The sequence below is a fragment of the Amphichorda felina genome, assembly GCF_050947745.1.
Source record: "Amphichorda felina strain 45539 chromosome Unknown scaffold_6, whole genome shotgun sequence".
Lineage (NCBI taxonomy): Eukaryota > Fungi > Ascomycota > Sordariomycetes > Hypocreales > Bionectriaceae > Amphichorda > Amphichorda felina.
Window position 1 is genome coordinate 464,819 of NW_028145044.1, and position 15,486 is coordinate 480,304.

Below are 15,486 nucleotides of genomic sequence, written 5' to 3' on the forward strand. Positions count from 1 at the left end.
TACCGGCAAAAAGATTGGACAAACGGGGAATCGAACCCCGGACCACTCCCAAATATAATCAGATTGCTCTGAAGATGCTAAGGGAGTATTATACCACTAAACCATTCGCCCAAAGAGAATGAGACATCCGAACCGGACTGGACAAACGGGGAATCGAACCCCGGACCACTCCCAGAGAAGATCAGAAAATCTAAACATGCTAAGGGAGTATTATACCACTAAACCATTCGCCCAGGAGAAGAGATATCCGGATAGGATTGGACAAACGGGGAATCGAACCCCGGACCACTCCCAAGTGTGATCGAATCGCTTCGAACATGCTAAGGGAGTATTATACCACTAAACCATTCGCCCAAATGGATGTACTTTGTTGGAAAAAGAGCAAGCGAATGAGACTGATGAGGGTGGTGGTGGGTTGGCGTTAGGGCAGTGGTGGGTCGGGGGGGCTTTCAATAGAGAATGGCACCAATGCAGGGTCTGCGGGATTTAGAAGTTTGGAACGGCCGTTGCCAAGTGGGCAACGTTTTGTCAATTGATGTCTCAGATTCACGTGAGCTAATTATGTTCTGGAGACACCGGCGTGATTTTGGCTTTCCTCGTGGCAAAAACATCATCCCCTCTTTGGACAGATACCTACCCTAGACATCTGTCGGTGTTAAGCTCATTACAGATGTGCAACAATATTCGACGTGCGATGCATCATGCCTGGTCAAATTAGGAATAACAAGTATAGCAAGGGGGGTTTTGATTTTGGAGGAACCATACAGCAAAGGTGTGCGGAGCGATCATAGAGAAAACTTTTCGCAGGTATTCTGAGTGAATTGCGACAACGAATAGATTTAAATGTAGCATTTGCTTTTAGTCTGCAAAACTTGAAGTATTCCAACCTAATTATTCAAAGGAAAAAAAAAAAAGAGAAGAAAACATAGCCCGAAATCCCCCAGTGTCATGGTAGTAATGCCGATGAACTGTAGTTGAGTTTTGGGACATTAGTTAACACTCTGATGTACGAGTCTCCTACGCTGGATTATGCCCGCGTTGAAGATGCTGAGCTGGCCAATATGAAACAGGGCCAGGGCTGAAGCTGGCAATTGCTAATTAATTCCCGCCACGGACACGATAGAGGCTCTCCAAAAGACTTGTCGCGGCTACACATGAATTATACGAAAGAGGCAATCCGACATTTGTAACGGCCTGGAATTCACCATGCCTGGCGTCATAAGTTCACTGCGCTGAATGGGTCCGCATTGCGAGTCGCATCGGCGATGATCCCCAACAGGGTAATTGTCCATAGACGGAGTAGCGATCGCCGAGAAGTTGAAAGCTCACTAATGCTCGTAGGTCGTGGAATGACACAAGGGGGCAATGATTAATCGAAGCCTCTATGATCAATCACCCTAGGCTTCCTGGCAGATTGGGATTGCCATACATGCACAGTACGACGTCAAGCCGAGGTGGCCGCGTGGACGACGCGTGACTGTGACACAGAAGAAGGGAGAAAGGAGGCGGGCCCGTTACGTACGACTCGCCAGCAACATGGCCACAAAACATGATGAATATGGGGACGTGAATATGCTGTGGGTATGATCTGCGCAGTCAGAAATCCACAGTTGGAGAGCTTGTCAAGCTGCGACATCTTGATCACCGATATGATACCAAGACAGCAGGTACAAGGAACAAACATAGGCGGGTCTGCTGGAGACAGCCCGGGAGGACGTCTGTTTTGGTAGGTCAGGACGAGGACGAGCAGCATGTAAAGTGTATGCTACGGCATGTTTGCGGAGAGTCTAGAGTGGGATGGAGAGATAGACAGGACTTGCCACTCTGTACGCGATACTGTGCATCTTGGTGTTGGGTGATGCGCCGCATGTGACGGTGGCAGTATTTCCAGGTTTTTTCCCCAATCTGCGTGCCCTTGCCCCGTGATCCGGTCCTCCAAGTTCGGGGCCCTGGAAAAGCCATGAATTGAATCGCATTCACGAGGCGAGCTCCACCTGGGTGCGGACGCCACTGGACTCCAGCATCCATGACAGTTAGCCAGGGAACACGGTGGAACCACCGGCAAACGGCATGACGGGAGCAATGGGGCATCAGCCAAGCCAAAGTGCCGATGCAGCTCCTAACGGCCCCGTTGCCAAGTTCTGCAATTGGCATTGAAAGAGAAAAAGAGCCCGCTCATGTTCGCTGCACCGCCATGCACAACGTGCAAAGTGATTACGGTGCTGACGGGACCCGGCACTGCTGCTGCAAGCCTGCAGGTCTGGCGCCGATCTGGCCCACATGGCGGGACCGATGAAACCCAGGGGTCAGGGGCATCTGCTCCGAGACAACCTGACAGACCACCAACATGCGTTACGTGTGCCCAGAGGCCACTTTATAAGTTCGTACGGAGGCTCCGGACCTAGGCCACAGGGCATCTCCCCGTGTCAAAAAGCAGAAGCTAGATATACGGATCGTCGCGATGGCCTCGCACGCCATCGATGCCTCCAGTTGCACAAGCTGAGGATTGCCGTATCCAGCAGTTCACCGGATGCGCTGGTTCCGTGAGATGGTGAGTGCGAGCTTGGTGTATTGCAGAGTATCTACTCTTCACGCGCAGCCATGCCACGCACAGTGTTGGCTACTTCAGGTACGTCTTAAGCTTAGACTCAACCTCGAGTCAATCCAGAAGCCCAAACAATGGTCGTAGTACAGTCGTAGAACACCAGTGTCTACAGTAGGTAGTATATAGAATTAGGGACAATATTAGCAAGATTAGTGACGCTGCTGGACATGGCCACGTTTGAGACAAGGGCGCCCTGAGAGCGAACGTCGTCCAACAGTCCTGGACTCTAGTATTCCCAGAATACCCGTTTGCTCCACAAAGTCCACCTCCTGGGCTCCTGCAGGCTTGCAGCCGCCGGCGTCGCATCGCCAGCAACGTCATCGCCAGAGCCACCGGCCTATCGTCTTCACTGTTTCCGTCTCCAGTTGATTCTCCCTTTTGTTCTTGCATGCTCCGTACACTTGCTCCATACACTTGCTCCATTGTATCCTGCCAGCCTGCTGTGTTCCCGACTTCCAGGTTCTCACCTCCTGCTCACATCCCCTTCAATCCCTCTCTCCTCCTTCTCTCCTTCTGATCTCCTTCTGATCTCTGCCGTCACCTCACCACAAACATTCTTCAAAAGGTGTTACGGCATTGCTGTTTTCCTCCCACCTTTTCTTTTGCTGCCGCTGGCGGCTTGCTCTGACCCATATATCGACCGCGTCATTCATTGAACTCGTCACTCATTCTGACCCGGCTACACACATCACTGCACCACACAAACTGCCAAGAACACCACCATCATGGCCATTGGCGACGAAGGCAACGTGAAATGGGTTGACGTGAGTTTTCTCTGCGCTGCATTATTCCCATTGGTCGATCATCGGCTGCGTCTTTTCCTGCCCGTCGCCAGATCTTCGAACAATCTTCCCCAACAACTGTACCCACACGGCAACCCCGTGGCTTGGACTGGTGCAACTCTAATGCCACCTTCCCGCTCTCGTTCCTCGAGACCTGTTGCCGTTGATTTGTGCTAACAGAATAATCACTAGGGCCTCCGCGGCGTCGCCTCTGCTCTCGTCGTCGTTAAGCACATTGTTGCCGGCTGGTTCACATACCTCCTCTGGCCCGCGCCCGCCGAGGGCGAGGACCCCGTCCTTCTCGAGCTTCCCTACTTCCGCGTCTTCATCCAGGGCCGCATCGGCGTCGCCATCTTCTGCCTCGTCACCGGCTACGTCTGCTCGCTCAAGCCCATCAAGTTTTTCCTCCAGGGCAACCAGAACCATGCCTACGCCTCCATGAGCAGGTCGGCCATCCGCCGCGTGCCCCGCCTCTTCCTCCCCGTCGCCATCATCATCCTGCTTAGCGGCATTGCCACCCAGCTCGGCGCCTTTGAGACGGCCAACCACTGCGACGGCTATGGCCTCCCCCAGACGAGCCCCAACCGCCGTGACAACATCTTCGCGGCCGCGTTCGCCATGATCGGGGACCTGATCAACGTCTGGTCCCGCGGCCACAGCGAGTACGGTTCCGAGCTCTGGACCATGATGCCCATCCTCAAGGGCGCCTTCTGGGTCTATGTTTTCCTCGTGGCCACGGCCCATGTCCAGCAGAAATACCGCATGGCTATTGCCCTTTTCCTGACGTGGTTCCGCTGGGTGTCCAATGACGCCTTCTTTGGAATGCAGTTCTTTTTTGGCGCCTTCATGGCTGACCTGCAGAATCTCGACCCGGGTACTTTCTCCAAGGCCCAGTCCTTTTCGGGAGGGCCACTGCGTGCAGTCCTGTCTATCGTCTTCCTCCTCGTCGGCCTGTTTATCGCCTCTCTTCCCGACGGCAACTTTGAGTGGCAGGCCTGGTCGGAGGGCCTGAAAAACTTCCTTGCCACCATTCTGCCCGATAAACCCGACTTCCCCCGATCATCATCTGGTCTAGGCCTCGACATCATCGTCATTGGTCTGCACCTCTCGCCCCTGGCCCGCAGCATCCTGTCGAACCGGTTCTTCCTCTGGCTCGGCCGCATGTCGTTCGCCGTCTACCTCTTGCACAACCAGATCCTCCGTTCGGTCCTCTGCTGGATGATCTACGGCTTCGAAATCCCCGGGGAGGGCGAGCCACTTATGGCCGTGGAGAGCACTGTCAAGATCTTCATGTGCATTCCCTTCTACCTGGCCCTCACTTACGGGTCGGCCTATCTCTGGACGACGTACGTCGACAGCTTCTGTGCGCGCATCTCGGAGCGCATCGTTAGCTTCATTAAGGAGGACAATGGCGAGAAGTCGTCCGCTCCGCCTCTTCTACCGCAGCACGGCCGCCAGTAACATGATGAAATATCACGGCCGCGGGGGGCGTTATAGGAGTTCAGTCAGGCTACTGAATGCATACACCTCATTATAGAACTTGGCATCGAACGTCATGCATTGCACCGAAAGAACAATAAATGACCGATGGAAGCCAGTTTTTGGTAAATTGAAATGGATAGATTTAAGCACTGAATACCAATTTCCTTACAATAGAGCCTGCCAAGACGGATCCATCCGAAAACATGTGCTTGAATCTGCCGTGTGGACGGGGAATAAATGCTGTGCCTCGCTGACACCGAGACTAGCCCCCACGATCCGGATCCCCTGAATCCTTTGTATCAGAGTCTAAATCAACTGCTGGTCACCTAACGCTAGCGGGGTATTTTTTTCGTATTTTTTTTTAGGGATGTTCCTTTGGACTTTTTGCAAGCATAATGCAATCTTGTACGAGGCTAGTTGACTTACATCTAGGGCAATTCTCGCCGACAAGTGACTTATTTCTGTCGCTTACCCTGACTCTTGATTTTTCAAGCATATCTTGGTATATTCTAAATGAGACTTGATTAATTGGTGAGCATGGATTTTATTCCACAAATTTGGCGCTCTGTCTGCGTTATTCCCTCCCCCTGTTCGAAGGTCACTGGGAGAACCTGGCTGGCCGTCGGAATCAACACTACCATAACAGACCCGGTTAGCACACCTCAACGGCTGGGGTAAATTAAGCCCAACATGAAAATGATGCTTAATCTCTGTAATAACTTTATACAATCGTAATCAATCATCTTGCATGCCACTGACTGTCCTCCAACAGGTTCTCGGCGAAGATTACTAAGAAAGGCGCACGGTTGATCTCGGGCGACCGAATTGGGACATTTTCGGCGGTGGTTGCCCCTCTCCAGCCCTAACATGGTTGAATCACCCATCTGCGCGCCATAATCATGGGCTATGGCGCCGCGACCTTCCTCACCTCAGTCACGAACCGGTTCCGTTGAGCCTCGCCTCGGAGCCGCGACTGGGATACTATTCCCAGTGTGGACGGGGCCCCCGCCTGCTGCGCGATGCCGACGGTCAAGATACCGTGTCTCCAGTGCAAGGGTATGTGTGCCTACCTACTTATGCCCAAGTCCAACACCGAGCCATGCAGGGACCTGCGCTGACCATGTCTAACAGAGAAACACGTCAAATGTAGGTGGCGTTCGTTTCCACAAACTGGACCTTTGTGTAACCTCAGAATACCCTAGGTGACGAGCAGCGCCCCCGATGCGGTCGCTGCCAGAAGAAGCAGCTCTCCTGCACGCGCCCGTCTAGGCAGACCGTCTTCCGCCACGATGCGGCTGCCGCCCACTTTGCAAAGGATCAGCAGTGGGTTAACAGCGAGGCCATTCACTGTACGTTACTTCCCACGCTGACCACCTTTCTGCGGGGCTGTGTCTCTTATGCTTCCGCAGTTCAGTTTGATAGCCATGCGACAGCTCGGGATAGCGACTCGGAGTCTGCAGGACACACCCCCAAGGACGTTCCTGATAAGGATCCCGGCGACAAACTACCACAGCAGAAGCGTCTCCGAACAGATGAGGCTCCTGGGTTGATCAGGTCCGATTCGGGATCCAGCGGCGGAAACCGTGGCTCAGCATCCTCCGTGCCCTGGAATGCCGCCATTGTCCCTGCGACGCACTCCGCGGCACCCAGGAACATCCCCTGGCAAGGCCATCTTAACAATCACTGGAATTTGCCGCCACATAGAGCCGACGCTCCCCAGACGAGGCAGCATGGGGGTGTAAACTACCGCCGTTTCCCCCTTGAGGACGTCCAGGAAGCATGTCTCATGAGGTACTACGTTGAAGAGATTGGCCACTGGGTGAGCACCTCCAATCCCCTCCAGCCCGTTTCCAGATATTGACAAACCGTATAGATTGATCTGTGCGACGAGGATCGACACTTTCAGCTCGTCGTCCCCGTCCGTGCCCGCACGCAGCCTCATCTCCTCAACGCCATCTTTGCCGTCGCGGCCCGCCATCTCAGCCGTCTCCCCCAGTACAAGACCCAGCACGGCATCAAGTACCACGGGCAGCTGCTGCCGAACCTGGACTCGCACTCGGCCGTCGAGTACACGCTGGAATGCATCCCGGCCCTGCGCCGCTTCCACGACAACGAGGACGACGAGTACCGCGACAGCATCATCGCCACGGCCGTCATCCTGCGCCAGCTCGAGGAGATTGACGACGAGGAGGACGGGCCGGAGCATCCCCGGAACATCAACTTCCTCCCCATTGTTGACGCCGTCCTGAGGAGCCCACCCTCCCAGTCCCTTTTTGGGCGGAGAAGTCTGATTCGAGCATCGTACTGGATGGCGCTGAGGCAGGAGATCTACCACTCCTTCACCCGCAGGCAGGCCCCGCAGATGATTCTCGCGGCTGATTATTGGTCTAGCGCGTCTAATGCGAACAAGGCCGTCATGCACACAGTGCAGGTCGTCAAGTGGCTATGGGGGGATGGCACGGAGCGGGAGTGGAGTGAGTTTATGAACCACGCGATTGACGGAAGCTAAGGAACTAACCACCACAAGGTCGTCTCATGAGGCAGCAGGATCACCTCGAGCAGGACGTTCTAGTCGACTTCCAGCCCATCTTCCATAAGGAGGCCGACAAGTCCAAGGGCGATATCTTCCCCACACTGTGGTACGCGTCCAATATGGAGGTTACAACCATCCAGCAGGCCATCATGGCCAAGTCGGTTCTCCTCGCTGAGAACCCGATACTCAAGTGACTAAAACCCCCAGCATCTCCTCTGTCATTCATTTTTGTCTAATACTACCTTTTAGATCCCAATCCGCCCCGAGGTCCGAGTGGCGCAAGGTCGAGAACGACGTGCGCATGCTCATGCTGCAGCTCTGTGGCATCGCCCTCGGCCACCCGGCGTCCCCGCCCGCCATCCTCAACGCCGCATTCGTGATCCAGATGTACGGCGACTACTTCACGGACCACTACGAGAGGCAGGCCCTGAGAGGTGTCGTCGAAATGTACCGCAACGCGCACGCCTGGCCTTCGAAGAAGCTGACGGAGATGTTTGGTTGAGCGATTCGGAGCCGATGAGATATACCCTACTTTTGACTGGTGTTGGCTCCTGCAACCGTCAGCTGCCACTTTGGGTTGTCGCAAGATGCGACCGAGACTGATCGCTGGTCGTATCAGTTAGCTGGGAATGCCCACCTTGGTGAACATAGCCATGAAAGCCGTCGTATTAGGGAGTTTGCACGGCTTCATTGTTGCGTGCAAGTACTCCTAGGAAAATATCAACGGGCCTTGGTCGGGCCCCCCAGTGAGGAATAGTCCTTGAGGGATTGGTAGCGCGTCGTCACTGGGAGGCATAGATTTTGGAATGAATCTCCTATATCAGGTACCAGGACAAAGTCATGTCTTTCAGATCTGGTTAAACTGACTACGAGCTTTCACTCACACGGGAACAATAGAAACGCCAGACAATGAGCTATGATCATGCTCCTACTACTACGATGATGGAAATCTATGGGTTGTCATACAGGATTGGAGAGATTGCTAGGAATTCGTTTGGGACAGCTCATTGACTTATTACTATGAGGCGTAGCTGAAGTAGGCGCCTCGACTTCACGTTGCACGCGGTGGGTGCGTGCACCAGGTACTTTAGCAAGCGATTGACCTATGAATGAATAACCCGCCCGGAAAATGGGGAAAAGATCTGACAAGGCTCATATTGGAGTGGTATTCATAAGATTGGTGAATTGCCTTTGCCTTTGTGATATATTGAGCTGTGTGACTGGCCTTCAGGTGGGATCTGGGGTGCACGGCTGGATTCGTATTCTGCGGACTTTCGCGTGAACCAACTTGTCCGAACGCCAAACAAACCTCAGCCCAGACTGATATTAAAGACAGATTCCATCCTTCGCCTCCCATTTCTCATCTACAGTATCATTTTCTTCTTGATTGAGTCCCATACTCATGGGCAGCGCCCGCAGCCGAGTGTCCTTATTCACGTCATTCACGATAACCTCGATTCGCGTTCACGCATCAACATCAGCATCCTCCATCACAATGCCCCGGCGCCCCAAACCCTCCGCGAGGCCAGCCTCAACCACCAAATCCTCCTCATCCGCATCACCATCACCCTCCCACACCGACGCCATGCTCTTCCCCACCGCCGCCGACTTCACCACCTGGCTCCACGCCCACCACGCCTCCACCCCCCAGGGCATCTGGCTCCGCATCAGCAAGAAGTCCGCCCCGGAGCCCTCCGTCACCTACGACCAGGCCCTCGACGCCGCCCTCTGCTACGGCTGGATCGACGGCCAGCGCAAGAGCCTGCCCGTCCCCGGCACGCACTTTGCGCAGCGCTTCACGCCCCGCCGCAGGGGCAGCCTGTGGTCGCGCCGCAACGTCGACAAGGTGGCCGTGCTGGAGGCCGAGGGTCGGATGCGCGACGCGGGGAGGGCCGAGGTCGAGGCCGCGAGGGGGGATGGCCGGTGGGAGAGGGCGTACTCCAAGGCGAGCGAGATACAGGTGCCCAAGGACTTTGAGAGGGAGCTGAGGGCGAAGGGGACTGCGTGGGAGTTCTTCGAGGGGCTGGGGAGGACGCAGCGCTATGTGTTTCTGATACGGCTGGAGATGGCCAAGACGGCCGAGACGAGGGGTAGGAAGATGGAGCAGTTTGTCGAGATGCTTGCCGAGGGCAAGACGTTTTGAATGTTTGATTACAGTCGGTTATACTGGCAGATTGCGTGTGTAATGTGTAGATACCCTTGGCTTTTCCATAGCCGGCCATATTCCAACGCCTCATGGCAAATGTCCCAATGCCTGATAGTAAATATCCCAACACCATTTCGCTTGAACATTTCTGGCGATATCAGATACCCTCTTACTCCTCTTCGCTTCCGTCGGACTCGTCGCCCTCATCCTCCGAGTCTTCCGCCATGTCGTCGATGAAACCGCCGCCTCTACCGTCATCGTCATCGTCATCCTCGTCATCATCCTCCTCCTCATCGCTGATCTCGCCGCTAGAGTTTTCGTCGTCCGACGGAATGGGATTCTCATCACGAAACTGACGTAGACGCTCTGCCAGTGAAAGGCGTGCTGGTGGTACGTCATCATCATTATCATCATCGTCGTCGTCGTCGCCGTCGTTGTCATCGTCCGAGCTCCCCGACTGCGATTTGCTTTCATTGCTGCTTTCGTTGGAGTCATCGCTGGATACTGCGGGGGCGGCATTGCCGGTGCGGGCACGCTTGGGAGTGGGCTCTCCCCCATCCGAGTCATCATCAGAGTCGGAGACAATACGCCTCTTTCTTCCACGCGACGTGGCACCACCTACTAGCCCATCCTCGACAGCAGGTTCGGCATCCCTGGATTCTTCCAACGGAGCACCTATCATCTGCACACGTCGGGGTCGCGGGATAATCTCCTCCTCCTCAGATTCTTCCCCATCTTCCTCTATGATCTCAGAGTCGTCAATGCCTTCACTTTCGTACTCGTCTAGTGACTCATCCCCTGACTCGTCTTCGGACACCGGACGGTCGTCATCTTGGTCAATTGGGATGCCAGATTCGTAGTCGTCCACCAGTCGATAAAATTCTTTCACACCGCTCGAGAGATCAAAAGACACGAGCGGTGCAAATTTCACATCGATAGCGTCAAGGGATTCCAGGGACTCCTCGCCAACCTCCCTGCGGAACGGCTCAATGACGTTGTACTTGCTGAAGTCGGGGTGGTTGACGGTATCCGGCCAGCAGAAAATCCATTCGGCGTCCTCTCCGAGTCCAGGTTCTTGCTCGTACGTCTGTGCCAGATAGTGGCAAGCAAATGGGGCCGCCGCCCAGCGCGTGCTTATTGGCAACTCCCAGTTCTCCACCCACACGTACGCCGTCTGAGCTTTGGGGAAATTGGTCAACATGTCAGCCATGCCGGTGCAAAAGTCGCCATCAATGACTGCTCTGTTCTCGCTGACATAATGGTGGACAAGAGAGAAAGCAACGTGACGAATATTGCCGTAGACGTGGCCAGCTGATCGGCGTGTGGAAGGCCCTTGGCGGATGACGGGGTTTGTGTGATCGAATTCAATGGCGATAATGTCGCGGCGTCCGTTGAATCGGACCTCTGCATCACCACTACCCGCGTAAATTGGAAGCGTGTCGGGGAAACGCTTCACGACCGATTCTCTAGACTCATGATGCACTGCCCCGACTATCCTGAAAAGCTCCGTCTGTTGGTCCAGAGTGGCATTCCGGTCGGTCAATACCCATTGTGCTGGTTTAGCGGGATCATGTTGAGGTATATAGTCTGCCATGAAACGCATAACGCGGCCATGTTTGCTGCCTAGTTCTGGGCAGAAGAACTCCCATACTCGCTCACGCAACTCGGGAGGGAGCCTGGCAAATTGGGGAAAAGACTCGAGAGGTGACGGATCTATGGGAGAGAAGGCGGCGCTTTTGGAATCCTCTGCTTCCAGATCCAACAGCCCGTCCGCTGTATCGGAGCTCGAATCGTCACTGTCGCTATCCGACTCGTCGGATGACTCCTCAGCTTCCACGTCCACCAGCCCATTCACCTCCTGGGCAGCTGCGTTGTCGCTGTCATTCCCAGACTCGTCGGATGAGTCTAGGACCAAATTTCGGCGAGCCATAGAGACAGAAACACCTTTGGGGTATAGTTTGGGCAGTCCAAGGCGTGAGGGTGAGTTATGTTGAGAACAATGAAATGAAGATGCACCGTGGCGGTATCGCGAAGTTTCGCTAGGCACGTGATCTGCTCACGACGCGCATTCACGTGACCACTCTTCCCTTGTTCACTCGATGTGGAAGCACAACTCCATTCCAGGTTCAATGCTGTCGTGGTCGCCGTGTTTCATTCCTGTAGAGTACTTAGGCACCCATTGTTCTACGTCTGCCCACTATTGGACTTTGATTCACCTGATTCGCCAGCTCTTCTCACACTGTACTAGGGTAAGACGCTGGCTACCCGACCATTGTTGCACCTACCAGGCGCATGCATCATCATTCGGGCCATTGTCATCATTTGAGGGCATGGAAGAGCATTGACTCGGCGCCAACGTGGCGTTGCGAATTGTTGTTGTCGTGATTTGCAGGATCTCATTTACCATCTGGGTACATACCATGCTTAACATATCCAAGAACGCCCAATAATTCCCTTTGAAAGCGCCGTTTTACCCAGTTCAACGCCAGCGCATGTGTCGCTCGTACTCTCCTCCCCGGAGAGCGTTCAGAAAAGCATGAAGGCAAACATACCTAGCGCCATGCCAGCAACCACCGCCGTCAAAATCCCGGCTCCTACCTTGTCCCCGATAGTGATGGGCTTGAACACCCTCCCGGGGGGTTCACTGTCGACACCAGCATTGGGGTCCCCCTCGGAGATGCCTCCAGTCTTCTTTGTCACAGGCCCATCCGCTTCATCGATCAGGAGGCTCGAGACGGCGGCCAGCACGTTCATGGCCTCGCCGGCACCCGACGTCAGGTCCTTGCCCGGATCCACGAATTCTCCCTTGCTCCAGTAAAAGCCGCACACCCGCCCCGTCTCTCCGCCCGTGCACTGCTTCACAGCCGCCTCGGTCGATGACTTGAGCACCGGGAGGATAAGGTCGGCCGTGTGGGGCGCGATTTGCGTGACGACGGCGAGCCACCGGTGGACGTAGCCCTTGAAGGACAGCTGATCTGTCTTGCAGTACCCCTTGCCCTGCTCGCAGTTGTATTCGAAGAGGATTCCATCGGGGAAGAAGCGGTCGATGAAGGCATCTAGCAGCTTGTCGAGCCGGCCCTTCCACTTCTCGGCACTTTCAGTCTTTTTGGCGGTCTTGGTCTGCAAAGATCTGTCAGCAACCGGGCGTACCATCAAAGCAGTTCAAGGGCGCTTGCGCACGTAGCTGTACATGTATGCCGCTCCGTGGATCATAAGTGCGGCGTTGTAGGAATACGTCGTCTCGTCGATATCAGTGCAGTTATACGGAACATGCCCGCCATCGTACACGTGCCAGGCTTTGTTGTCAATGTATTGGACTGACCAGAGCCAGTCCCATGTCTCTTCGGAATGTTTGGCGTATGTGTCGTTGCCGGTGTAGCGAGCGAGACGGGCTCCAAGGTCGAAGAAGCAAGCATTGGCAATGGCTAGCATGGCGTCAGGCCCAGATTCTAGAGGTGGGTATGTTATATGCGGTCAAGGGTTTCGTTGCTCACTGTTTTTGTAGTCGTATCCAGCGTTTGTCGACGGGATCTGCCAATGCAGGCCACCGCCACACTCGTCGTCGTGACGACTCGGATCGGCCTGTGTAACCCAAACAGCCTGGGCGAGGGCGAGCCACTGGGGCTGGTCCTTTGGCGGGTTGGGGAATTTGTTCTCGGCCGCGAGCATGGCGGACATGCCCCAGAATCCTTGGTCGTCGTTACCCAGCGTCAGGGTGTGGTTCTTGGGCTGATAATCCCTGTGCTCGCCCACTTGGTGCAGCATGCCTTGCGTGACGACCTCGTTGTAGCTCGTGTCCCCCGTGAGGTGCCAGTAGTCGACGTATGTGCCCATCATGGCGCCTCCCTCCCACCAGAAGTAATCTCCCAGATGCTCGGTCGGGGGCCCAGGGAGGATGCCGGGGATCATGCCCGTCTGGTTGCCGGTATAGAATGTCATCATGTCGTATGCTAGCGTGCGCGCCGACTCGAGAATATCCTCTGGAAGCAGTCATCAGCATCATTGGTGCCGTTCATCGCGGGCTTCCTCCCGTACCCTTTGTGTCAATTTTGTAGTATTGCCCTCCCGGGTCTTGTGCTTTGACGGAGCTCCATGGCGACAGGGCGGTGACCGCCAAGGCTACTCTGGCGAGGGAATGGACGCGACAACTAAGCATTTTCAATGGAGGAGGCGTAAATTCATAAATTGATTAGTGCGTTGTTCGGTTTCCGCTGGACGGATGGAAGCGAAGCGAGTGACTGTCCAGCGCGTACAGAAGGTGATGATGGGGGGGGGGAATGCGGTTCACGACGGGCAGAAACACGACGCAGCAATGTAACGAACGCACACCTCAGAGTCACCTTCATGCATGGGACGGGATCTAACTATTATTAAAGTAACCTTTCACCCCAACCCCACGGTAGGTGCATGTGGCGGAGCAGCGGGCCTCGGATGACGGTATGAACGACGGGGATCGCCCTCTTGGTCGCGTCGCGGCCCAATCAACTGTGGATGTAGTACGTGTAAGCTAACGGGACGGGGACTTCTGGATCTGGAACAAGAAGTCGATCAGCGTTGCTGACGAGCTTGAATTTGGTGGTGTGTCGGGGAGGCTGTGCGCCAGGGGCCCGGATCCTTCCCCTGGCCTTAATGCTGACGCTGACAGCACTTAAATTCATCCGCAACGTTCATTTCCCGAGCATGGAAACACTGTGTGTGTCCAAAGCCCAACCGCAAAGGTCCGGGTTTGTATGAGCGATTAGCCGTCACCGTCACCGTCACCGGGTGGAGAGAGGAAGAGACCCGGTGCAACAGGGCGGCTGTGCACAGCAGATCCTTGCTGTCTGGCCTGGCCCAGGTGGCTGTCACATCTGAGATGTTGCCTGGTGAGTGGTGGCCAATCCCATCTCGATTCGTGGAATGGATGCCAAGCCTTGCTCGGCACCGGCGTGCCGAAATATCGATTGTCCTGCATTCATATTACCCTATTAGGTAGCTACGTTCGTAGTGCGGGGGATTTTACAGCGTATTCGTACAGAATGCCAGGGGGTCATGCTGCCCCAGGCTGTAAAAACATGGAATATCTACCGATTACACGCGATACATTGTTCTTTAGAGCTTATTGGCGGTTTAACGCTTCATTATATTGGCATATATAAGGCACCGTACGGGACTAAACCGTGCCGATACTAAAACAATTATGTCATGTCAACATTTACTGGATTCTGTAACACCCTCCTTGGGCACCGTGTCATAGCTTCCAATCTAAGTATCGTTCCCCTTCGTCTCCACAATACCTCCAGGAGCATACTAACGAGGGAACTGACTGCGCAGGGTGTAATTGCGTAGAAGACGCGGCAGCATAAGACGGGGGATACTATACTTAACACAACACTGAAGTAAGCGCATGAATATACGTGAGTACAAGTCGCATCCTCTTAAATTAAGACGTGGCGTATATTCGTAGTACGCATTTCATTTTCGTGACCAGAGTAATTTTTATTTAATTTAATCTACTGTGGGGTGCGATTAACAATACTCACAGTACGATGGGTTGATACTCTTACTATGGAAAAGAGAACGATCTATCTGGCGGCTTGAGATCGACGGGTATACCATACTGGCAGAGAAAGTACCGTCGTTGAACAGATTGCATCTACTTGGTAAGCAACAAATCAAATGTACCAATATAATCACATCACTTACAGCGTTGAAGTAAAGGTGTTGTCTTCTACTCCTATCCGGGTATGAGGGGGGTGCTAACGAAACAATGTACTTTATAAGTCGGTTACAGTAGCCATGAGGAAATTATCCCAGTGCTGGTTCAGGTTCATATCAACCTCAGTCTCTACTGGGTACACTGGCATGATCTGTTGCACAATGTTCAACCACCAACGTCGGTACCGCCCACCATATAATGCCTTCCTGTATTCCCACCACACCGGCCAGAAACCCGCCA

At 54.3% G+C, this 15,486-nt stretch overlaps 5 protein-coding genes and 3 non-coding genes across 8 annotated transcripts; 3 read left to right on the forward strand and 5 right to left on the reverse strand.

Annotated features, from left to right (window-relative positions):
* Nucleotides 1-15: 15 nt before the first annotated feature.
* Nucleotides 16-111, reverse strand: ACO1O0_005973. Its single transcript has one exon. It is a non-coding gene; the product is annotated as a tRNA-Ala (tRNA).
* Nucleotides 112-138: 27 nt separating this feature from the next.
* ACO1O0_005974 lies at nucleotides 139-233 on the reverse strand. The gene has a single exon. It is a non-coding gene; the product is annotated as a tRNA-Ala (tRNA).
* A 25-nt stretch (nucleotides 234-258) lies between these two features.
* Nucleotides 259-354, reverse strand: ACO1O0_005975. Its single transcript has one exon. It is a non-coding gene; the product is annotated as a tRNA-Ala (tRNA).
* Nucleotides 355-3,330: 2,976 nt separating this feature from the next.
* Nucleotides 3,331-4,848, forward strand: ACO1O0_005976 (uncharacterized protein; the record flags this gene model as incomplete). Its single annotated transcript, XM_083195378.1, has 2 exons — nucleotides 3,331-3,369; nucleotides 3,580-4,848. The coding sequence occupies 2 exons, from the start codon at nucleotides 3,331-3,333 to the stop codon at nucleotides 4,846-4,848; spliced, it is 1,308 nt and encodes a 435-aa protein (XP_083048394.1).
* A 1,040-nt stretch (nucleotides 4,849-5,888) lies between these two features.
* Nucleotides 5,889-7,904, forward strand: ACO1O0_005977 (Zn(II)2Cys6 transcription factor domain-containing protein; the record flags this gene model as incomplete). Its single annotated transcript, XM_083195379.1, has 6 exons — nucleotides 5,889-5,925; nucleotides 6,072-6,218; nucleotides 6,279-6,688; nucleotides 6,743-7,343; nucleotides 7,397-7,592; nucleotides 7,652-7,904. The coding sequence occupies 6 exons, from the start codon at nucleotides 5,889-5,891 to the stop codon at nucleotides 7,902-7,904; spliced, it is 1,644 nt and encodes a 547-aa protein (XP_083048395.1).
* A 1,083-nt stretch (nucleotides 7,905-8,987) lies between these two features.
* ACO1O0_005978 (uncharacterized protein) lies at nucleotides 8,988-9,545 on the forward strand (the record flags this gene model as incomplete). The annotated part of the gene is made up of 1 exon (XM_083195380.1): nucleotides 8,988-9,545. One exon carries the CDS (start codon nucleotides 8,988-8,990, stop codon nucleotides 9,543-9,545), a length of 558 nt encoding a protein of 185 aa, XP_083048396.1.
* A 172-nt stretch (nucleotides 9,546-9,717) lies between these two features.
* Nucleotides 9,718-11,728, reverse strand: ACO1O0_005979 (2EXR domain-containing protein; the record flags this gene model as incomplete). The annotated part of the gene is made up of 2 exons (XM_083195381.1): nucleotides 9,718-11,453; nucleotides 11,725-11,728. The coding sequence occupies 2 exons, from the start codon at nucleotides 11,726-11,728 to the stop codon at nucleotides 9,718-9,720; spliced, it is 1,740 nt and encodes a 579-aa protein (XP_083048397.1).
* A 346-nt stretch (nucleotides 11,729-12,074) lies between these two features.
* Nucleotides 12,075-13,704, reverse strand: ACO1O0_005980 (glycoside hydrolase; the record flags this gene model as incomplete). The annotated part of the gene is made up of 4 exons (XM_083195382.1): nucleotides 12,075-12,668; nucleotides 12,729-12,997; nucleotides 13,043-13,528; nucleotides 13,584-13,704. 4 exons carry the CDS (start codon nucleotides 13,702-13,704, stop codon nucleotides 12,075-12,077), a joined length of 1,470 nt encoding a protein of 489 aa, XP_083048398.1.
* Nucleotides 13,705-15,486: the final 1,782 nt, after the last annotated feature.